General features: G+C 40.4%; 1 protein-coding gene across 2 annotated transcripts in view; it reads right to left on the bottom strand.

Moving 5' to 3' along the window:
- Nucleotides 1–22,499, bottom strand: part of slc12a2 (solute carrier family 12 member 2) — a 121,006-nt gene extending 98,507 nt beyond the window's left edge. The window contains exon 1 of one of the 2 annotated variants that reach the window (XM_077243436.1): nt 21,574–22,499. In XM_077243436.1, coding sequence (XP_077099551.1) covers nt 21,574–22,092 — 519 coding nt within the window. In that variant the 5' untranslated portion in view covers nt 22,093–22,499. The remainder of the gene's footprint in view (nt 1–21,573) is intronic. The other variant, XM_077243437.1, reaches the window with a different exon arrangement.
- Between the last annotated feature and the right edge of the window lie 2,485 nt (nt 22,500–24,984).

The raw sequence follows: 24,984 nt of genomic DNA on the forward strand, positions 1-24,984 counted from the left end.
TGCGTAATGTTATGATACATCCATCAAAGTAGCCTTTAAGCAGGCGATACAAAGCAGTAAAATTTAAAAAACACCGCCGCCAAGACCTGGGCTCTACCCCCGAACATCTACCGTCGGCCTGTAATATTCTATCTACAGAATTCACGGATTATGAACGATTGCTGACTAGGGTTGTAACGGTATGAGATTTTCACGGTATGATAATAGTCTCAGAAAATATCACGGTTTCACGGTTTACGGTATTAAACAATGATTATTATTATCAGCTGCAATGAACCTTAAATTAATGAAAACTGATAGGGTTTTTTGGTTGAACATGGTTTATTAAAACAAACTTTTTTAATCTACCTTTTGAAAAAATAAGAAAGAAAAAATAAAGCTGCAGATCTCCCATTTGAACAAACATGTTTGATCAATTGAATTAATAAAATTCTTAATTTATTAATTATTATTTAAGATAATTTTTATTTTGACAGGTTGTACTAAACTCCTATGAGTTTCAGTCAGAGTGTATTTGACAATGATTATTTTCAACAAAATTATGAAATGCTCATTTAGTTCTCTCAGAGCAGCTCTGGATATGTTCATGTGTTCACGTCCTTATATAGTGAGTGAGACGGCAGACGCTTTAAACAACATGAGCGTCCCACATACTTGAGTATATACTAGGTGAAACGGTGCTGCTCATTCACACAGACACGCTGAACAAGCAGAATATAGATTTACAGTTTTTTGCGCTGTTTAATAGACACACTCATATAGCGATTTTATTTATTGCACAGCTATATTTTAGATTTATTCATCCATCTATCAAATCGCGCATTTTACGTGACATCTGCGTTATATTGTAAATTCCCTCAGCAACACGTAAATAATATGGACTTAAGTTATAAATGGAACTTTATCTGCAGGGAGGGAAGGTGTTCGCGAATATGGGAGAACATATTTGACATATTTCCTCATTTTGCAGCCACTCTTCGTCCATATTTCTGGACACAACTGGATATCAATCTTCAAGGAAAAACCCACGTTCGTTTTTCGGATACCCAAAGTATTCCCACACTGCAGATTTTAACTTTTTTTTTTTCGAAGAATTCGCAGCCTCAGTCTCAGACATTTTCTCCAGTGCACATGTATAGGTGGAGTAGTCAAGTGGAAATAAGTTGCATATGCGCATTTGAGATCTGCTTTAATTTTTTTTCCAAAACCGTGGATAAGCAAATGTTCACGATATGATAATCGTACAAGTCAATATCGCGATAAACCGCCATACCGGTATACCGTTACAACCCTATTGCTGACAGAAAAATGAATGGATACTTTTCCAGTGACACGAAAGACAATTTAGGAATGGCCTGGATACTAAGCAATTAGAAGAAAAACAAAACTTTGTACTCACCGGATATTTCAGGAAGTGGTCAAAGTTGTTTACAGTTCTTAACGGGGCCTTCTTCAAAACCGGAATATTTTCCACAAACCGCACAGATGGAGGACAACTTGGACTACCGTTATTTAAGTATGTAGTGCGGATTTTAAGGACTTTGCCACTGGATAATGCGCGATTTAGATCAAACCCTGTTGCAAATCCAGCCGATTGGATTGAAAAACAACTGCGGTACCTGCGGGTGGTGATACAACCAGCGATTGCATCTGCCACACGACAGCATTAGAAAAATCCTCAAAAGGTAGGAAAAAACAAACTATGGCAGCATCGTAGATCAAAGGTGATTTCCATTATCCTAAATGACTGCATGTTTCCCACGCCATCGTCAGATCCTGGTAACACTGAGCAAGTGTACAAATACAGGTATTATCTGAAAAAATGCCAGTCTGATCCAACTACTATCACACTTGAAGTACCACCTTGGAATGATGACTTAAAAAATATAACGACTGAGTTGTCGCCGTTTACAATAGAAGAGATTGAGAAAGTAAATTGTAAATCTGCCCAATAACAAAGCCAGTGTAAAACACATATTTAACACCTGTATGATTAATGGTAAAGTCCCTAGTTCATGGAAGGGAGCACTCATTCACAGAATACCGAAGAAAGACAATGTACCAGAAGATCCCTCAACATGGAGGGACATTTTTGTATTGCCATCTGTATACAAAGTCTTTATGAAGTGCCTGCTTTCAAAACTTTTACCTTGGCTGGTTGATACTGGAATTCTGTCTAACAAACAAAAAGCAGGACAAGGCATGAATGAGCATGTTTTTTGCTTAAAAACTGCCATTGACGATTTTAAGCACAAATCTGCTAAGGTATACATTGTCTTTCTTGACTTCAGAGATGCCTTTGGCACATTGCCTCAGAGTCATGATTGAAGCATTGGAAGAGATACAGCTCCCGAAGATCTATGTGGACATAATAAAAGATATATAACTTGATTCCTACCTACAAGTGATCTGTGGAAAAGACCTCACCATACTAAAACCACTTGAGGTAGGAATCAAAACTGGTTGTCCATGGAGTGCTGTAAACTTTATCATTGCAATAAATCAATGGCTAAAATGGCTCTGTGCACATGCCCCGCCCCACGTCCTGTCATCAAACCCAGTCCTGATGATGTGGACGTCGCATCAGGAGATGAAGGCGAGATTAAAAACATGCTGTCATGCACTGACAGACTTCCTGACATAGTTTTGCCTACAAGTAAAGCACAGTAAATGTGCAGTTTTCTATGCGAGGAGGAGCAGTGGCAACCGTTGGTATAGACCCAAGGCCGACCAACTCCCTGATTTTACCATCTTAGACCAGCCACTCAGAGTGTACACTAGACATGAGACCTACAACTATCTGGGTCACAAGTTTAACATCGCCGGAGAATGGAGTCTGCAAGTGACTGACATGGCACATCAGTTCATGACCAGACTGGATCTCATTGATGCATCACCATTTCCTTTTCCTCTTCCCACAGCTACAAGACAGTCTCACCTTACCAACATGCTTAACCGTGATGACGTCAGTGTGAGGCAAATGGCCAGAGCATCCTTACTGGTGGATTTTAAAAGACGGAAGGTGCTAAACGCATGCCGTGGGGAAGATAGCTTCCTGGGTTTTAAAAGAAAGACAAATGGAAAGCTAGATGGACGGGCACAGGGATTTGCTGTGTCATCAGACTGGCCAGACTTAAATTATCTATGCTGGAAGACAGGTACTGAACTGAAGTGGACCTCTCACTATCAACCTGTAGAGGTCTCTGATCCAGTCGTAGAGGACCCATCTGTCATCGTGGAAGCCAGTCTGCACCATAACAACACTGTTCACCTGCTCCAGCCTAGAACATCAAGGCAGACTCTCTGGTTTATTCACAGAGCCACATATGGAGTACTGGTCCAGTCTGAAACTCCAGGGAAAGTTGGCAAAACTGCCCTGTGCGGACCACTCAGTATCACACACACACACGATCTACAGCAATGCCACCATCAGTGAGGAGATCCTCACATTCTGTGTAAAAGCAGATTCATCTGCAGGTTCATCCTACAAAATACAACCTATCACTCTGGTTTCCCTCCACCCAGTCACCCCTCTGCATGCTGCACACCCCCCCTCAACACCTGGAGTCAGTAGCCCACATTATGAACAGCTGCTCATCACTTAAAGGACTATATATTGGCAGACATGACATACTCGTGGCTAGGGCTGAAACGATTCCTCGAGTTACTCGATTACAAAAATTTCTCTAGGCAAAAACTCTGCCTCGAAGCCTCGTTAAATTCCTATGACGCGCACTATACGCGCGGCGCAGGGATTTGATTGTTTCACACGGACCGTTTATTGACACGTACCTGTTCAGGAAGCATATATTTTGAATTTAGTTGGCGCGATGTCAGAGAATAATTATGTAAATAAATGGCAGAAATTGTCTAAAGTGTGGGATCATCGCTGAAACAAGGTAACGTAGTCTAAGCCTATTGATGGTCGCTGATTTTAATCCCATACTGTATTTGTAGCGATGTCATCGTGATGCGGTTTGACTAGATATGATTTTTAGCTTTGATGACATTTTTAAGTAGTAAACGTAACTATCACGTTCAATTGCAAGAGAGTATAGCCTAAAAAAGGAACCCCTTCACACACACACACACACACACGCCAGTCAGACCGATTGCAGCAATGCATCACATATGCTTAAACTTATGTAGCCACGCAACAATAATTTCAGCATGCATTCACTGTACACACCGGGACGTGATGGAGGAACAAATATTGTATTGCAGTCTTTGCGAGACCTTGTTTGTATTTCACGTCTGCCAAATACAGACAACAACAAAAAATTAAAGTCCCCAGCCTGTTGGTTTTTAATAAAGATTCGGAGTACTCATTTTTCAGTTAAAACGCACGGAACAAAAAGTGCGTCGGCTTTTACTGCGTGTTCAACAACAAGCCATGTTACAGCTCTTCTTCAGCGTTAAACTACCACAATACACAAATATGCTTAGAGTGGTTATATTATAACATCTTAAAGGAAAATTCACATATGAGATAGCTTTATAACTTGCATATTATACAACTTATATTAAACTTGTGTCTATTTCAGTTAAAGCTGTTAAGTTATATATTATAACTATTCTGTTAATAAAACACACACAAAGAAAATCAGATTACTCGATTAATCGATCGATTAAGTGCTAGATTAATCGATTACAAAAAGAATCGATAGCTGCAGCCCTACTCGTGGCCCTCATTGCTGCTCAGATTCCATGCGTGGCTGAGGAGCAGATCTTTAAACTCACTACTGTACAGTCCAAATGGTTTAACTCACCTGCAAACACTTTTTTAGGAATTGCTAATACGCCCGATATCAGAATCAGAATCAGAAAGAGCTTTAATGCCAAGTGTGCTTGCGCACGCAAGGAATTTTCCTTAGTACTGAAGCTTCCAGTGCACATATACAAATACAGATACAACAAGTAATAGTAATACAAATAGTAATACAAATTCTACAAATAAAATTATAAAAAATATGAAAATACTATAAAAATATATGGTCACAGTTGGGTTTTGTCAGAATAAACATTTACAGATTATGAACATATTTACAGTATTTTGTGTAGTATGAATAAATATAAATATATCACCTGAATTTTTAAGATGTTGCACTAAACAGTGGGAGTATTGCACTTACAGGCATATGCCTTGGGAGATATGTTAACTGTTCAGAAGGGAAATGGCCTGTGGGAAGAAACTGTTCCTGTGCCGAGATGTTCTTGTGGCCAGTGATCTGAGTCTCCGTCTTGACGGTAACAGTTCAAACAGATCGTGTCCAGGGTTAGTGGAGTCTGTGATGATTTTACCTGCTCTCTTCCTCACTCTGGAAGAGTACAGGTCCTGGAGGTTTGGCAGGGGGGCACCAATAATCCTCTCCGCAGTCCGGACTGTCCGTTGTGGTCTCCTGATGTCTAATTTGGTAGCTGAACCAAACCAGACAGTGATGGAAGTGCATAAAACAGACTCAATGACGGCTGAGTAGAACTGAATCAGCAGCTCCTGTGATCCAGCTCCTGCAAGTTGAACTTCCTCAGCTGGCGAAGGAAGTACAGTCTCTGCTGGGCCTTTTTCACAGTGGAGACAATGTGATTATCCCACTTCAGGTCCTGAGAGATGTTAGTGCCCAGGAACCTGAATGACTCCACTGCTTCCACAGTGCTGTTCATGATGGTGAGGTGATGGAGTGCTGGGCTGTTCCTCCTGAAGTCCATGATCATCTCCACGGTTTTGAGCGTGTTCAGCTCAAGGTTGTTATAACTGCACCAGACAGCCAGCTGTTCAACCTCCAGTCTGTAAGCAGACTCGTCACAGTTTCGGATGAGACCGATGACTGTGTCGTCGGCAAATTTCAGGAGCTTGACAGTGGGGTCTTTAGAAGTGCAGTCATTAGTGTACAGGGAGAAGAGCACCCTTGGGGGGCACCAGTGCTGATTGTGAGAGTCTTGGATGTGTGTTTCCCCAGTCTCACTCGCTGCTGCCGGTCCGTCAGGAAGCTGGTGATCCACTGACAGATCGAGGATGGTATGGAGAGCTGGGTCAGTTTGGCTGTGAGAAGACCAGGCATGATGGTATTGAAGGTCGAACTGAAGTCCACAAAGAAGATCCTTGCATAAGTCCCTGGTCTGTCGAGATGTTGCAGGATATAATGCAGTACCATGTTGACTGCATCATCCACAGACCTGTTTGCTCTGTAAGCAAACTGAAAGGGATCCAGCAGGGGTCCAGTGATGTCCTTCAGGTGGGCCAACACCAGTCTTTCAACCGACTTCATGACCACAGACGTGAGAGCGACAGGTCTGTAGTCATTAAGTCCAGTGATTTTGTTTTTTTGGGGGACAGGAATGATAGTGGAGCGTTTGAAGCAGCAGGGAACTTCACACTGCTCCAATGATCTATTGAAGATCTGAGTGAAGACTGGGGCCAGTTGGTCAGCGCAGGCTTTTAAACAAGCAGATGAGATGCCGTCTGGGGCTGAGGTTTTCCTAGTCTTCTGTTTTTTGAAGACTCTGCTCACGTCCTCCACACAGACCTTAAGCTCAGGTTGGATGGCAGGAGGGGGGAGTAATGGGAGTGCTGGAGGTGATGGTGAATGTGTGAAGTGCAGATCAGACCGGGTGTGTGGTGTGAATGAGGGCTTTTCAAACCTGCAGTAAAATGAATTTAAATCGTCAGCCAGGTGTTGATTGTCCACAGATCGGGGGGATGGTGACTTGTAGTTGGTGATGTTCCTCAGGCCATTCCAGACTAATGATGGGTCGTTGGATGAAAACTGTTTTTTCAGCTTTTCAGAGTAGTTCCTTTTAGCAACTCTGATCTCCTTTGTCAATCTGTTTCTGGCCTGGTTATACAAGATTTTATCCCCACTTCTGTAAGCATCCTCTTTGGCATGACGAAGGTGTTTGAGTTTCCCAGTAAATCATGGTTTATCATTAGTGAATGATAAGAACGTCCTGGTAGGAATGCATGTATCCTCACAGAAACGTATATATGATGTTACAGTATCTGTGAGCTCATCCAGATCGTTGGTAGCAGCTTCAAAAACAGTCCAATCAGTGTAATCAAAGCAGGCCTGTAGATTCTGCTCTGCTTCATTAGTCCATCTTTTTACAGTCCTTGTTACAGGTTTAGCTGATTTCAGTTTCTGCCTGTAGGTCGGTATGAGATGAACCAAACAGTGATCAGAGAGCCACAAAGCTGCCCGTGAGACCGAGTGATACGCAAGTGATATTTTTAACATCTCTCAGAATGGCAAAAAAGTTACATTAAATGTCATGTGCATTTGACTTGTTTATGGAGGACTCTTATTGCTCTAAGATTCTAAAATATCAGTCATTGATATCAACCATTGAGAACCTTGGGTACAGATGCCAACTTATTGTGCTAGTGGTTGGTAGTTTAGGTCATGTACACAGGCTGGCAGTCCGTGGACTTTGCCAACTGTTTGGCCCCCGTTTTAGAAATCCCCCCCAATGCAAGTACTGTTTAATCTCAGCAACTATAGTAAGCATGTTTATGTGGAAAAGACAATGTTTCCTGTACCCTTTAAAACTCTAAAACAAATCAGCACATTGTTATGGATTACTAATCTGTTAAATTATTCAAAAAATTTGAATCCAAATGAAATTGACTTGTAATGTGGAATCAAATAAAGTATATAAAATGTGTGTGTGTGTGTGTGTGTGTGTATGTCTGTCCACTGGGCCTGACCTCGGCCCAGTGGCCTGATGATGAAGATTATCTCTCATCACACCCTTTCATCTGAGGTTTCTGACCCACCCCAACATCCTCATCTCATCGAGTGACACCAGAACCGCTGTTACATGAGATCAGTCACACACAGACCCAGCTGACAGTCCTCGAGCACCGGGGAGCGAGTAGCACACACAACATCTGTGGCCATCAGGTCTAACTTCCAAAATACAACATGTGGACAGGTTTAGTAGGGATGTGATCAAGTACTCAGCGTGACAGCGATGATTGATCATAAAAACGATGATCACCATGACCCAAATATACATTTCTTTTTTTTCTGATTGGTGTTTCCTGAGGACTGATTGGTTAACATTAGGACAGCCTGCCTTCCAGACCGGCCTAATAAAGTGAGCTTTAGTTGCCTGTGTGTAGGAGATCTGTTAAGGGACAAGCGCAACCACAGCAGTTACACTTTTTGGCTAGCACAGAACTTAGATCAAGTTCACTTGTATTTGTGTCCTTTGTGCAGATACGTAATGTTAAGTTTATATTGTGTATCAAGGATGTTTGATTGATCTATAGGATGTGTCATATAGAACAGGCTTCAATTTACTGGTGTTCGTTCACTCTTCAGCTTCACCTCGTGCTGCGGTTCTTTTTAGATATGTTTAGTTTTCAAAAACAGCGATGCTTTAGTCAAGTCACCTTCATTTATATAGCACTTTTAACAATATGGACTGTTTCAAAGCAGCTTTACAGTGATAATAGGAAACATAGATTGTTTTGGCTTTATAGAAGTTCTAGAATAAAGTTATTGTCCAGCTAAAGTTAGTTTTGATTGATTCACTTCTGTTGTAAAGATCATTAGTTATTAACTTATGGGCTGCTAACACGACACCATTCTAACAGAAAACCCTTAATGCGCTCTGGCCGCTCATTTGCACAACAACAGTGCCTGGGGCTCGAGAACGCAAAACATGAAACATGTCCCAAGGTACAAGCCTTGAAGAAAAAAACTGCATGCATGTTTATTTTTTATTTGTTTTGTTTTTTATCATCTCTGCGCAAGCTTTAAAAACGCAAACCTGCTAGAACGCTGACGGTGTGCACGTGTATTACGTGTTTAGTCTATAGGTGTGCACGTTTGAATATACATGTGCGCAGGCGTGTAGTCTTTCTTTACAAACCAACCCTCAACAAACTACTCTTCTGGCCTTAAAAATGTATAATACAGAATTACTTAACGCTTCTGTGTATCCATGTGAACTGGAACTATTTTGACAATGTTTTATCTGTACAGAGGTAAAGGAAAATATATATTGATAATCTAGCAAAATCTAGCAATTCATATTTTGATAGACATATTTTCATGACATGTTTTTACTTGTCACAATGTCAAGTTGTCAAAAAATTTGGGCCAGACACACCCCACCCAGAGCACTTGTTTTTGAGATCTATCGGTACTAGAAATGAAAAACTGACAAAATGCCTATCCATAATGTTTAGGCTTATTTTTTTGTATATTTATTTACATTTAATCTAATCCCAGATCTGGCAGCCCCTTCAGACCCTACGGCAGGAGAAACGGACCGGTGTCAAACATGGTAATGAGTCAAGACTCGCTCCTTCATTCACTTGCAGAGACAGAAGACAGACAACCCCTGACGTGCGCAAGTGTGTCTTTAAAAACTAGTTAAGTTTCGTTCTGCACATACTGCGTGGAATAAATTCAGTTGTCACAGTAAATTCCTGAAGAACAGGACTGAGCTGTAAAAGGTGAAGTGATGACTTCAGCTGCAGTGTGTGTGTGTGTGTGTGTATATAAGAGCTGCAGTGTGTGTATTCAACGCCGCCATATTTACGACCGATCTCGCCCGGTATGGTATTTAGCTCCCGCAAAGTAGCCGATGGCAACCAGCCAAAGCTGTCTCGTAGCTATATCCGAAACAGGAAAACGATGTAATCTGAACGGTGATCCCGGCACATTCTTGTGGTCACAGCCTGGAAATTTACAAGTTCGCACCATCGTTCATTTTCTACTTTTTACGTCGTTTCGTAATCGATTGTGTAAACACTATGGAACAGCTGATCGGAACGTGCGCACTGTTGACGTTGACAGCAGCACAATCCGTGCTAATTTCGGATTGCAATCCGTGCTAATTTCCTAATTTCTGATAGAAATGGAAAGAAAATAGTGCCGATTAAAACTGAGGTATGAATTTTGACCGGCGTGTTTTTTGTGTGTTAAATTAATCAAGCTTTGAAACCCAAATACTTTTTTCATGTAAAAACGCACAGTTTTGAGGCCCCGGAAACTAACCGGGAGTACTTTCTTGAAAAACTTCCAGCGGCCAGAACTCTGACATGGGAGGTGACTACAGAGTGGGTCAGTGTGTATGCACTATAGTGCTGGTAAGGATTCCATACAACTTCCATGTCTTAAATGGGCGAACTAACCCTTTAAGGGAGTAAATTTTTGTGGGAATTTCCCGCATTATAACTGGGAGACCTGCGGGAATTATTAAAATTATGCGCAATACCTACAATCCCGCGCCGAAATTTGAGTCTTGGATTGCCTACATTCAAAAGCACGACTGTATCGATTCATCGGGGGTTGGTGCACAGACCTCTCCCGAATCATCTCCAGCAGTAGCAGCCTCCGAAGCACCATTAATTTCGCCCCCGTTTCCCTCGTCAGCAGATACAATTTCCCTCCGGAGTCTTTTTTATTAAAAAATATTTTAATAACACGGTTTTGGCGGTTGTAGAGTTTTAATGACGGTGTTCAACTATAACCGTCGGTCTCACGGTTATATAATAACCGTCACACCCCTACCTGCAGTGTGTGTATATAAGGCCTGCAGTGTGTGTGTGTATGAGGCTAGGGCTGCAGCTATCGATTCTTTTTGTAATCGATTAATCTAGCACTTAATCGATCGATTAATCTAGCACTTAATCGATCGATTAATCGAGTAATCAGATTTTTTTGTGTGTGTGTGTTTTATTAACAGAATAGTTATATTAAACTTGTGTCTATTTCAGTTAAAGCTGTTAAGTTATATACTATAAGTTATATAGTATGCAAGTTATAAATCTCATATGTGAATTTTCCTTTAAGATGTTATAATATAATCACTCTAAGCATCGAAGCATATTTGTGTAAGAATTGATAAATTAGGAAATTCCAGACAGTCTGTTTCGGGGGTGACCAGACACTGAGAGGACAAAAGGACCTCTCTGGAGATTACCATTTGAACTGGCCTTCATGCACCATTGAGACGAAAGTCTCACCTCCGAACCAACTTCATCTACATCTCCCCTCACCCCCACCTGAATGCACCCAAGAAAATGTAGTTTTAATGTGAATGATTATCACAGAGTATTTTCATGTTTAGTATTATTTGAAATGTCTCGGTACGACTGGTACAAATGTCTCATTCCCAAAGAAGTAAACCCAAAAGGTAATAAAGTTCTTAGGAAGTTTAGAAATATCTTCCACACCCTCCAATACTGGAGGGTGTGTCTTTGAGTTAACACCTTCGACCATTTGACTGAATGCTAATTTTCCACTGCTAGCAAATGGTGACTTATGGCTCGTTTCCACTGAGCGGTACGGTACGGTACAGTTCGGTACGCAATTATTTGCGTTTCCACTGTCAAAAGTTGTGAATGGTACCAAAAAGCCGAACCGTACCGTACCACTTTTTGGGTACCCTTCCGTTGGGGTACCTAGCACAGTGGAACGGTACTAAAGGGTGGAGCTAGACTCACTGCAGAACGCTGATTGGTTGACAGAGTATCGTCACTTGCGCGAGCTACAAGGGGAATGACAACAAAAGCAGCGCCATTTTTTTAATATACAGTTGGAATATAATAGTATGGTTATTCTTTCACGAAATGTAGTTTTAAGAGTTTTTCAGACGAGAATGTAGTTGTTCAAAGCTCAAATCTGTGGTTTATTTATAATGATTTATGATAATTTGATCCATTCCAGGCGATCACCGGGCGCTCGGCGCTCATGTTCCCCGCCTGGAACAGCCTTTCCTCGGCTAGTCGTTCTGACGTTTGCCGCTGACTCTGTAGTGGTAATTCGTCTTGTGTAAATTTAACGGGTGATCTTTGGTCTCGTGAATCGATAATTCGTTCCCTGGCCAATCGTTTTGGCTGAGGGTTAAGTGAAGTTTCATATATTTAGGCTATTTAACTTTTCCGTTGTAACGTTAATGTTAGACCAGCGCTGAATTTGTATATTTGACTGAATTTTTTGCTTTATCTCTTATTGTATAGCTTCTTGTAACGTTACCTTTTACTTATACTTTTATAATGGCTATTATTGCTAAAACTGAAATTTAACTGGGTTGAGTTTTGTCATTTTTTATTTTATTACAAGATTATCACTGTAATGTTGTTTATTGCAACATTTGTACAAATGCAAATATTGCCAGGAATATGTTTAATATTTTTAAAATTTAAACGAAAAGATGCAGGGTTGTGTTTTATATTTCGTTTTGTTATAAATAGGCTAACGTTAAACATGCAGTAAATAATATAATCAGGTCTATACATTGCCTGAACCACATTTGTGTGCCTATAATGTTTAAAATGTATTTAAATGAAAACGAAAAGGGACAGAGTGGTGTTTTATAATATATTTCGTTTTATTGTTGCCTAAAATGTACATGCAGAGCGAGCTGAGTGACACTTTCAAGAACGCGCTGTTCCATTTGGAGAATTACCGGGCTCACGTCCTCGGGAGTCCTTCTGCTGAGAACTTTACATACTTGTTATTGAGAAATGCCTAATGTCGGCGCTTGTCTTCTTGTGACAAACATGCCGAGAAGCAAGGACAAGATCTGCTGTATGCCATCCATTAGTGTTTACTTTGTCGCTTTCTTCTTCGCGCGAAAATGACGTTGATCGCTTCTTTCCTGCAAACACCACGCCTATCAAGTAGGGTACTGTTGGCGGTGGAAACGCTAGCCGGATCATGGTTTACTGACCCGACCCGACCCGAACCGTACTGTACCGTACCGTACTGCTCAGTGGAAACGAGCCATTACAGGTAAATTTCCACTGTGAATGATGTTTAGATTTGAAATGAGGTCTGGGTATATAATGAAACGCAGCGAGAGCTCAGGGCCTTTTCTATATCTGAGATCGGCCCGTGAGGCTGAGAGTTGTGAGACTCTCAGCCTCACGCATTTCTTGTCGGGTAAACTTTTTCCTCTTTGTTCTAGAACATTTGATGGTTTGCATTGATTATCTTTCAATTGATTATGGAATTGTAATAATACATTTACCTGACATAATAAATTGTTATATTTGATTATTCTAACAGACTTTATTTTCATTGGAGTTAAAAGGAATAGTCAAACATTAACGTATATTTAATGATGCACAGATATCATTGAAAAACCTTTTCATTTTATGGAGTCAGATGAAACGAGTTAATACATAAGATAAAATGTATTGCATTTAACCAAAAATACTTTGCCACGAGAAAAGACAGTAACACGCAAAGACCTTCACCGCTAATTCGAATACTGCCATTGGATCGAGTTAGACGGCCTTACATTTGTGTATTCTGGTAGTTTAACGCTGAAGAAGAGCTGTAACGTGGCTTGTTGTTGAACACGCAGTAAAAGCCAACGCACTTTTTGTTCCGTGCGTTTTAACTGAAAAATGAGTACTCCGAATCTTTATTAAAAACCAACAGGCTGGGGACTTTAATTTTTTGTTGTTGTCTGTATTTGGCAGACGTGAAATACAAACAAGGTCTCGCAAAGACTGCAATACAATATTTGTTCCTCCACCACGTCCCGGTGTGTACAGTGAATGCATGCTGAAATTGTTGCGTGGCTACATAAGTTTAAGCATATGTGATGCATTGCTGCAATCGGTCTGACTGGCGTGTGTGTCTGTGTGTGTGTGTGTGTGTGAAGGGGTTCCTTTTTTAGGCTATACTCTCTTGCAATTGAACGTGATAGTTACGTTTACTACTTAAAAAATGTCATCAAAGCTAAAAAATGTCATCAAAGCTAAAAATCATATCTAGTCAAACTGCATCACGACGACGTCGCTACAAATACAGTATGGGATTAAAATCAGCGAACATCAATAGGCTTAGACTACGTTACCTTGTTTCAGTGAGTTAAGTGTATTAAGAGAATTAAGTGTGTAATGATCCCACACTTTAGACAATTTCTGCCGTTTATTTACATATTATTCTCCGCCATCGCGCCAACTAAATTCAAAATATATGCTTCCTGAACAGGTACGTGTGAATAAACGGTCCGTGTGAAACAATCAAATCCCTGCGCCACGCGTATAGTGCGCGTCATAGGAATTTAACGAGGCTTCGAGGCAGAGTTTTTGCCTCGAGGAATTTTTGTAATCGAGTAACTCGAGGAATCGTTTCAGCCCTATATAAGGCCTTACATTAGAGGACTGAAGACTCACGGTAGGTCAGTGAAGCTGTCCGACTCTGACCCTCGTACTGAAGAGAACATTTGAAGGGGACTAACAGACTAACGGTTGATTCTGTAATTATATAATATAAAATAAAAATTAAATTTCAACATCCCACTGGTTCTTTTACTGGATAGAATTTCCTATTAACACTTCAGTCCTGAATAATATTCTTTCAAGTTAAACATCAAAAATTCAAACAGCCGTGCAATCTTTTTTCTAAATGACAATTCGCTGTGTCTCCTAAACCTTGCCAAAATCCACCTGAACACTCAGATGTGTGTTTGCACTGCTTATGATCCAGAGAGAGCAATTATAATGTACAGTATAAGTATAAAACCACTCCATAAACAGCCTTTTCAACAACATAGTCATTATTTTTGTCTTGCAATCATTCAAATTATCACAGAAGTACTAAAATAAAAGTGTATAGCTCGGATATAAACACTGATGTCTACAGTAGAGATCAAAATAGAGCAAAACACCTTTTGAAAGCAACTTGGCACTTCATATAACAATAGTATCATTGCATTATGCCACTAGGTGGAAACAAGTGACTGTTAGAAAAAATGAGTCTTTAAATTAAAAAAAAATTAAAGCTGCAGTCCGGAGTTCTCTGTCGCCATCTCTGTTCGAAATATGCAATTGCAGTTATTCGCGGAATGATCTCCTTTGCGTGGGTTGTGCCTAGGCACGGCACAGCACGGATGAATTCGGTGTTTTGAGGAGAATGTGCGGCTGTCAGTCGGTGCGGATGGCATTCACAATCACAGATTGGCCTACACTTTTTGGAAGTATGACCAACATAAGCATGAAAATGTCCTCTGAACAAGTAACATCCCCTTTTGTTCTGACCAACTAAGGGGAAAAAAGTATTGCAGTAAATCGCGCTGATTAAATCTAACGATCGCTTATATCTAGGGATGCACTGATCCGACACTCAGTATCGGGTCTGATACTGCCATTCTCTCACCGGGTATCGGTTAGACGAGGCCGATCCAAATCCCATATTGTGCGTATACTATTCGGTCATTGTTAAGCCCCACAAAAGGCACAAATACATTATAAAAGCACAATAAAGTTTTCGTGCACTACATTATTAGTGTTCAGAAGCCATTCTATAGTCTAATGTGAGGTAGAAATTAATATTTAAGTCATTACATTCAAGTCTTCACTCGCTGCGGCTGTCAGTCATTCTCCATTTCCCGCTGTAATCCACAAGTACCACTGGAGTTAACAACATTATTACAAGCTTACCGGTTTGAATCGAGTTCAACACAGAGTTTTGAACACTGGCTGGTTATGTACTTGCTCAATTTATTTTGGATAATTTTTAACCCAAAAAAAGTTAAGGACTGCAGCTTCATGGGAAGTTTTTTAAATTAAATCATTCAAACCACTTTTTTTATTAATTAATTCTAATTAAACATATTTAAACAGACTGCAGTAGTTAATATTTTTGTCAGGTCCTCTAGTAAATAGTATTTTATTTAGCTGTCTTTGTTCAGAATCACGGGAAAATCATGATCTCTATTTGAAACCATAAAATAGTGGTTCTCAATTTCTGTCACTGAACCCCCAGGTTACGCCACAGGTTTACGCGTCGCTGAGCATCTTGCGGTAAGCATTAGCACCACATCAACGGAGTCACAGAGACGCTCACAGCAGGACGTGCACATCTGGCCACAGTCACTCAAGCAAAGTCTTCCAACCCCGAGCCGGTCTGTGTCAGTTTGACAGATATCACAACACATTCAATCGCTGCAGGTTCCAGCTGAAATGAACACTAGAGGCAGTAAAACAGCAAAGCAATTTGTGATTACAGGGGCAAATTATGGATCAATAAAGACTTATTTCTGCGTGGTTCCTTGCACAATATTATGTTATGATCTGTTTACCATAGTGATTTGTAAACCAATGTATTTTGATGTTTGCATCACCTGACCCGCTCCATATGTGTGGCGTTTCTTGTGTAGCAGACTTGCTCACCAGCTCACCCGGTAGAATAGATAGAACAGCACAAAGACTTGAAGCAAGCTTACATGGCATGGATGCTTCAGCAAATGCATTTATGTCATGTTGCTTTTGTTAACAGTATTGGGTATGTTAAGGGCTTAGTGTAGGATGTGCATCAATTTCAAATGCGATTGACCTTTAAGTATCACTCACTGGACATTTCACTTCAGAACTGCTGCAATATACAACAACCTACGTAAATAACGTTCAAATACATTCATTGGTTTCAAATTGAACATGCTTTTAGAGCCACTCACTGGACCTTTCACTCGAAACGTGCAAGAGACAAAACGCAATACCATTTTGCAGAAATGTATTTCCAATGAGCCTGTCACAATAAATTAGTCTTTCGGTTTGTTGGTCTCTCACAGCATCAGTATTTCAACATCTATTTCTGCTCCGTCACACTTATGAATAAATCCGCCCTGACAGGACTTTATTACTCGTCAATATCATGCTTCCGTGATCAGTGTCCATCCAACGCCAGTCAAGCTACCAAAACCTGCAACGCTTTCAGTATTCTTCAACACAGCCAAAATAAATGAATGATTTGGTGTTTCTCTATTGAAGTACTGAAACTGTACAAGAAACAGCTGGAAAACTGTACTGGTGTGTCGAGTGTCACAGCGTTCGTTTGACAGCCATAAAATTCTCACTGACACACACATCAATATCTGCTTAAATTCACTTCCAGCAGCCAGTAAAACACTTTTAATTCAGTCATGGATTTGTTGTACAGTGCCATCCTGTGTGTAACTTCAACAGGAAAAAGCTTCGATCGAAAGCATGAGGACTTTAACATGACTTTACTATTGTTAGCTTTACACAACATGTCAAAGCAGACCACTTATCGAAATATCCATCTAGACAAAGAGGAATAACATCAGCCACTTCACATGACAAACTTGATTTCTGAAATGGTGCACAAGCACGTGTTTCACATTATCTGGACCGGATTACAGATGATTAATTGACAACCATGGACAACAAGAAGAAAATAGCTTTGTAAAATTCCACACAGATTAACTTCATTCCAAACTGTACAAAACAGTTGTACCTCTGCCGACAGTGACGTCTTTAAGAGCGGCATTTACAAAAAAGTGGGGCTAGACTAAATCTATGAAAACTTGCAGTGTTACATGCGTTGGCTTGGCCAATCAGTCGACACTAACGTAACTGGTAGCTCCTATAGTGCTGGTTTAGACCGACTCTGAAGTAGGAGCTAATTGAGTTCCCCAAAATAAGTTCCTAGAACTAAAATCATTCCTAGTTCCTGTGATGTTGTAGTCACTTGGACTATTTTAACGATGTCTTTAATAACTTTTAGGCCGGAAAGTTCAATCCCTCAAGAAGCCTATGGACTAGTATGGAGGATCGATCCAGCTCTCAGATTTCATCAAAAATATCTTAAATTCGTGTTCCGAAGATGAACGAAGGTCTTACGGGGTTGGAACAACACGAGGGTGAGTAAATACTGACAGAATTTTAATTTTTGGGTGAACTATCCCTTTAATGCTTCCGCGTTCCCTAACAAAAGTTGTGCGTTTTCACCCCAAGAAACTTTGCATTCATTTGCAAATAACTCAAGTTTGGATAGTGAATGCAAAGTCTCTTGGGGAATGCAGAAGCATTAAAATTAATTTGTCCTCCCATCATCACCATGTTCCTTTAGAGCTTCTGTAGCCCCTGATGTGACCCAGAACAAAAACAAACATTCAAAAAGGGATGCAGTTGTTAGAAACTACTCTCAACTGGTTCATCTGATTGTGCCAATGTAGTTTATATTCAGTGATTTAAAAAATAAAATAAATTAAGTATATTTTTGTTTGATGTTGATGGCTGTTCATGGGGATTATTTTATGGCATCAAAATCTCTCTTTACTGTACTAAAAGGATACACACAAATACAATGATAAAAATTGTTTTTTTTACCTATTTTAAAGTTATTACATTTCTTCTACATCCACCTCCTTTTTTTTCCACTTTTCTTTTTTTAACAACCCATTTTCAAGATTTGATTCAATCCGGCAGCCGAAATCCAATCAGATAAGCCTACTTCTAAACTAAATTTTATCAAAGATCTTCAAGAAGTGGTTTAAGATGCAGTCCAGTCATGAATTGGCCAAGTGTAAACAAAGATCTGGTTGTTTAAGCCACATATGTAAATTTGACTCCTCCCAAAACAAAAGATTAAAAATAAAAGTGTGAGGAAGTGATACGTCACTTATGCTCTCGATGTTGTTGTTGTTTTTTTGTGATGTCAGCAATTATTTGTTAATTGTATGATACGTTGATAATTTAACATGTTATGTGTGTTTGTGTTATGTACGCATCTACGGTGGAAACAAATTTCATTTGAGGACAAATTAAAATCTATCTTATAACAGCTCCAGCCAGACACCACAAACACTGCTATTGCAACACATCTTTTTTCACAGATATGGCCCGCTGGAAGGAAGCCCCTCTCTTCACAAAGCACATATTACCCAGTGTCCTTCATTAAAGCCCTGCTGACTAGACTGAGTGTGATCCGCTCGCTCGAGACCATGTGTGTGACCGTGTGTAAATACACCGTAAGTGAAGTAACGGCACACCTCAACAAGACACAGTAATCATTCATGACTCATGCAGGACTACAAAGCATTCGAGGTTTCATCACATCACAAGGAGAACTGGTACTAGCGATGCCAGGGTTCACAAACACTAACCCAATTACCATTTCAGTCAGCTCTCAAAAACATCTATGATCCTATTCAGAAGGCTTTACTTTGTTCTGTCTCATGATTACAATTACTACTGCAAAAGAAAACTAGTGCCGTCAGAGTATCCATGCTTCAACACACACATCTAACCCTAGGGCTGCGCAATTAATCGAATTTCTAATCGCGATTACGATTACGGATGCCACGATTACGTAATTGTTCAAAGCCGCGATTACAAAAGAAAATCCATTCTGCGTGTGTGTGTTTAGAGCATAATTATGTTATGAGAGACGAATCACGACTACTTCAGAAAACCCAGCACAATATGACATACCAGGCAGTGACGCAAGTGTACGCTGAAATAAAAAGACTTTCACCTCAGAAAAACTGACTTTACTGTCTTGTTAGCCGTTATACTGTGCTCGTAGCGCCACTCTTCAATTGTATGCGCAAATGCTGCGGCGCGCTGTGTATCGCTTCACTGTATAAAGTGCAAAAGAAACTACGAGCATGCAACGTCGTTACAATGTAAATTAGTAAGTCACGAAATAAAAGTAAAATACCAATAAATCACGTGTTAGCTGAGAAGGATTTGCACGCAGGTATGATTTTCATTCTATTCACCAGGAGCTGTTTCATTAACAGTTCTTGTTAGTATTGTGTATTCACCATGGTAACTGTCGTTACCATAACCCAAAAATGCCACCTTATTTTCACTTTGTGTTATTTTTTATATTTTTAAATGACTGTGGTGGCTCATATCAACATTGTATTAACAAAAACTAGTTTGGGACTGCTATTTAATTGCTTTAGCATAGTCCTAATTTTTATCTATTTGTAGGCTAGTCTTTACTATTAGTCATTCTTAAAATTGATGTGTATGTTAAGGAAAGGGGGACAGTACTTGTGTGTGTTTTAACTTTTTATGTAAACATGTATTATAATACACCTATATATATATTCAATGAAAATTGTGATAATCGTAATTAATAATCGCAATTACAATTTCAAGGGAATAATCGGCAATTATGATTTTTGTGATAATCGTGCAGCTCTATCGAACCCTGCAGAAAACATGTCTTCTTCCACTGCTGCATTTGATATTATAATGTATTTTTATATACACATTATCTCGCGCATCGGTTTATTTGCCTAAGAGAATCGTTCAATGGCTCTACTTGAGTCATTAACTCAGAAGAGCTCTCTTACTCAGTTCAGGCTCAAATGAATGGAAACTACTGCTAAAACACTTATGCGTCATGTACTTTGAATCAAAGAGGCTTTTCTAAAACTTGGCATCAAAGTTTGGTACAAATGCACTAAACTAGATAAACTGCCAAGTCATAATAGCCAGTGGTGTCAGAGCTAAATCGTCATGCCTCCGGATAAAACTGCTCCCTAAGTCCATCAGCGCCAGGTCATTCAGCAAGTGCGTTTCAGCGCTGTGAGGCCAACATGGACACAACATCTGCTGTTCATATCAAAAGAACAGGCTTTTAAACAGACTTACACATAGCAAACAAATCACTTCATGAACAACGCAGATTATCAGTCTCAACAAAAGGCTCTCAATGCCTGAGAGAAAGCAAGACTAACAGCAACACACACTCTCAGCACATCTGAGTCTGGTGTAAGAATGTAAACACAGCCTGGCCTTGCGTTTTCATAACAGAGAACTACATGTACAATGATACAGTGAAGAGTCTGATCTTCAGATAAGACTTCCCATCATCACGGTCCTTATATGCACTGCAGTTACTGCACAGGTCCATGTGGACTCTGTAAAGTGTTATGAAGTATCACACATGATATGAATCCTGCAATCTCATCAAATATCAGAAGAAATGAGACAGTGTCTTACTGAACATCATTCAATAAATGTATGTAATTTCAGACAAAACTGGGACATGTGCATTCAGTACTAACCCACTAAACTAGTGTCCGATATGTGCATTCAGTACTAACCCACTAAATCTAGTGTCTGATATGTGTATTCAGTACTAACTACTAAAACTAGTGTATGTGCATTCAGTACTAACACACTAAAACTAGTGTCTGATATGTGCATTCATTACTAACCCACTAAAACTAGTGTCTTATATGTGTATTCAGTACTAACCACTAAAACTAGTGTATGTGCATTCAGTACTAACCCACTCAAACTAGTGTCTGATATGTCCATTCAGTACTAACCCGCTACACTAGTGTCTGATATCATGTGCATTCAGTACTAACCAACTAAAACTAGTGTCCGATATCTGCATTCAGTAGTAACCCACTAAACTTGTGTCCGATATGTGCATTCAGAACTAACCCACTAAACTAGTGTGCGATATGTGGCTTCAGTACTAACCCACAAAACTAGTGTCCGATATGTGCATTCAGTACTAACCCACTAAACTAGTGTCTAATATGTGCATTCAGTACTAATCCACAAAACTAGTGTCCAATATGTGCACTCAGTAAAAAAACACTAAACTAGTGTCTGATATGTGCATTCAGTACTAACCCACTAAACTAGTGTCCGATATGTGCATTCAGTACTAACCCACTAAACTAGTGTCTGAAATGTGCATTCAGTGCTACCCCCACCAGTGCCCGGAGTGTGTGTTCAGTAGGCTACTACCCCAGTAGTGCCCGGAGTGTGTGTTCAGTAGGCTACTACCCCAGTTGTGCCCGGAGTGTGCGGTGCGGCTGTACCTTGTCGAGCTCGTCGTGCAGCTCGGAGAGGGTGGGTCTGATGAGCTTCTCGCCCAGCGGAGCCGCGGTCTGCCGGTAGAAGTCTATGTTGGGCACGGCGTCGATGGTGTTGTGTCCGAAGGTGCGGAGGTAGTATGTGTTGGTGTGTGTGTCGTAGTGGTGGTGCTGTTGGCCGCCGGTGGAGGACTGCAGGCTGCCCTCGCTCATCACCGTGTCCCCGTTCTGCGCGCTGTCCGCCGGCGCGGCGTCCGGGCTCGAGGCCGCGAAGTTCACAACCCGAAACCGGCCCTTGGCTTCCTCGCCGCCCGCCGCAGAGTCCCGACGCGCGCAGGATGGCGGCTCGGCGTCGTACGCGGGCGGGGATGAGTCGGAGACGGCGTGTGTATGCCCGGACTCGGACACCAGGTCCACCTGAAAGCGGCTCTGGCTCGGTGTGGGACCGGCGGGTTTGAGCGCGTCAGGCTCGGGCGCGGAGAGAGAGTAGCCCGGGTCGGCTAGAGGCGGAGGTGATGCCGACATGACGAGTCAGAAAAGCTCTCTAAAAGCTGATACTGTCCGTTAAAAGTGCCGAAGAGTCGATGGATGTGACTGAACGCGGACACTGATGCTGCAGGAAGACTAAAATAACGCGCCGCGCTTTCCTCCGAACCCTCAGCGCGACGCGCACATGCGGATGCAAACGGAGATCAGCAGCACTTCCAGTCAAAAACTCCTGACAAGTTTAACGCGCTCAGTGAAATATCCTCCGAGTGTGCGCTCACAGGGACCTTAAAGAACCAGAAGATGTCCGTGAATCGCGCTTTCCGTGGCTAATGTGCGCCGTGATGCTGCGCGACCTTGCCGCAACTCCTCCTCTAGTGCCCGCGAGGCTCGCTGCTTTATACGCGCACTGCAGCAGGGCAGCGATGCTGTGAGACATCGCGAGAGGACGAGCGCTCGCGAGATCTGCCCGCTCCATCTCTACAGCTCGGGGGTGGAGTTTACAGCAGGATGACATACAACTCACACACACAGGCAGTTGAGAAGTTTTTTTTTATTTTTTTATTTTTTATTCAACTTTCATAAAAGCTTACAATGACATTTTACATTAAACATAAGACGAACAGATATTGGGGGAAACAGAGTAAAACATTATATTTTAAAAATTATTTTTTTCAATATAAGATATGTTTTTATACACGTCTTATTGCTAGTGATTGAATTCAGTGAGTCATGGAATATTTTAAGATCTTTACAAAAAAAATTAAAGTAGGGTTTTATAGACATTACTTTAGCTCTATGTATATGAAACCTCCCAGAAAGAATTATCAAATCTGAGCCAGTATTACAGTCCAAGAAGAAGATCATAGCTTCATCTATTCTGATTATTTTGTGGAATGTATCAAAAACCAACATACCTACTACAAGATACCTACTTCCAAAAGTCTTCAGAGTATTCACAATTACAAAATAAATGTAAAAGAGTTTCATAATTCAAGATTACAAATACAACATTGTGGTGAGATGTCTTTTTAAAACTTATTAAGAAATGCATTACACGGATAATACCTGTGTAATATTTTAAAATGAGTTTCCTTGACCTTATTTGGCAGTAAAAATGTATTGCTGACCAGTTTATCACAATGAAACGTATAGGAGAAGTAATTGTTTCCATTTCAGAGTTTTTGGGTAACAACTGATTTCTGGATTAAGACACTTTCTGATGTAAGAATTATTACACTTCATATTCAAAATATTAACAACTCCAATAACAAGTTTAGGAGTCTGCCGTAACACTGAGTTGGAACTGAGATGTGCTTTCACAAGCTAAAGCAATTTAATGGAGATGTTTTTAACAACCATATGATAATCTCTACATGTAGATTCAATCCCTGAGAGAGCAAGAAATTGTTGATAAGTATAAATCTCACCATCACAGTTTAGTAAGTCGGAAATAATAATTTCCTTATCAAACCATTCTTTTTAATATATACTTTTTCTTTTAGATAGTACATGTTGGTTATTGCATAGTATACATGCGTGTGAGTAGAAATTATGTTTAAAGGCTATTTTCCATGCAGTGATTGCTTGTGAAAATTAGATAATTTGATGGGAAAGTTTACTCTAGTAAACTTTGAAGTCACACGCTAATAAAAAGTTGAACTCACCACACTTTTCAAAAAACAAATTAGGGATATAAAACCATATAGAATTATTATGGGCCAAGCAATGTTTTATCCAGTTGATTTTAAAAAAGGTATTAAGAGTACTGAAATCAAGAACCCTCTGTATACTGTATATTCAGTCCTGTCTTTCAAATTAAACTTGAATATGGCCCTGTCAATATCTGAGAACATTTTAGAGTTAACATTCAAGGAGAGAGCTGGATATACCAGCCTCGAAATTCCCTCAGCCTTGGAAAGCAGAACACGTCCATGGATAGCTAGGTTTCTCTGAGACCAGCCATTGAAAAACATTTTTTCTTCATGTAAAAACATAGAAAACTGTTTCAAATCTTTCATGTGGACATTTATTGATTATAATGACAAGTTACCTAACCTTTTCTTTTACCTTAATTCCACATATATCTGGGATAGCAGAATGATGAATTATCATAATCTCTGATTTACTCTGATTAACAGAAGTCAGTCAAGACACCTTTATGTAGCGCTTTTTACAATACAGATTGTTTCAAAGCAGCTTTACAGAGATAACAGGAAAACAATGTTGTAATAATATTGTCCCCAACTAAGCAAGCCAAAAGCCAATTGCGACAAAGGCGAAGAAAGGCGAAAAAGGCAACAGTGGCAAGGAACCAAAACTCCATCAGTGACAGAATGGAGAAAAAAACCTTGGGAAAACCCAGGCTCAGTCAGAGGGCCAGTCCTCCTTTGGCCAACGAACGAACAGTGTATGATTATGATTCAGGCAGCATTAGAGGTCAGAAGTCAGATGAGATCAGAACTTATTTATCCAGTTCCATCTGTGCAATATTAATCCAGTTCCATCTGGTTGGGGGTCGGAGTCATCATGCCGGTATGGAGATGAGTTTGTTGAGGTGTCCATGAGGCATTCACAGGGTTGATGAGGCTGGCACTTCAAGGATGCGTTGTTGTCGTGTCCATGCGATGGTCCTTCATCAGATCTGGATATGGCCTGGATCCGGCAGAAGCATGGCATTAGTTTTCACTGTTATGCTGATAATACTCAGTTCTATATTTCTTCACGCCCTGACGAAACTTACCAATCCACAAATTTAACGGAATGCATAGCTGATATCAAAAACTGGATGACTAGTAATTTCCTACTACTTAATTCTGAAAAAACAGATTCTAATTATTGGGGAAAGAGCTTCCTCACGTAGTAACCTAGAATACTGTCTAACACTCGTCGGTTAGGAACCTGTGTGTGTGTGTGTGTGTGTGTGTGTGT

This window comes from Siphateles boraxobius, unplaced genomic scaffold (assembly GCF_051911475.1).
Source record: "Siphateles boraxobius isolate OS27281-9 unplaced genomic scaffold, OSU_SipBor_1 25, whole genome shotgun sequence".
Lineage (NCBI taxonomy): Eukaryota > Metazoa > Chordata > Actinopteri > Cypriniformes > Leuciscidae > Siphateles > Siphateles boraxobius.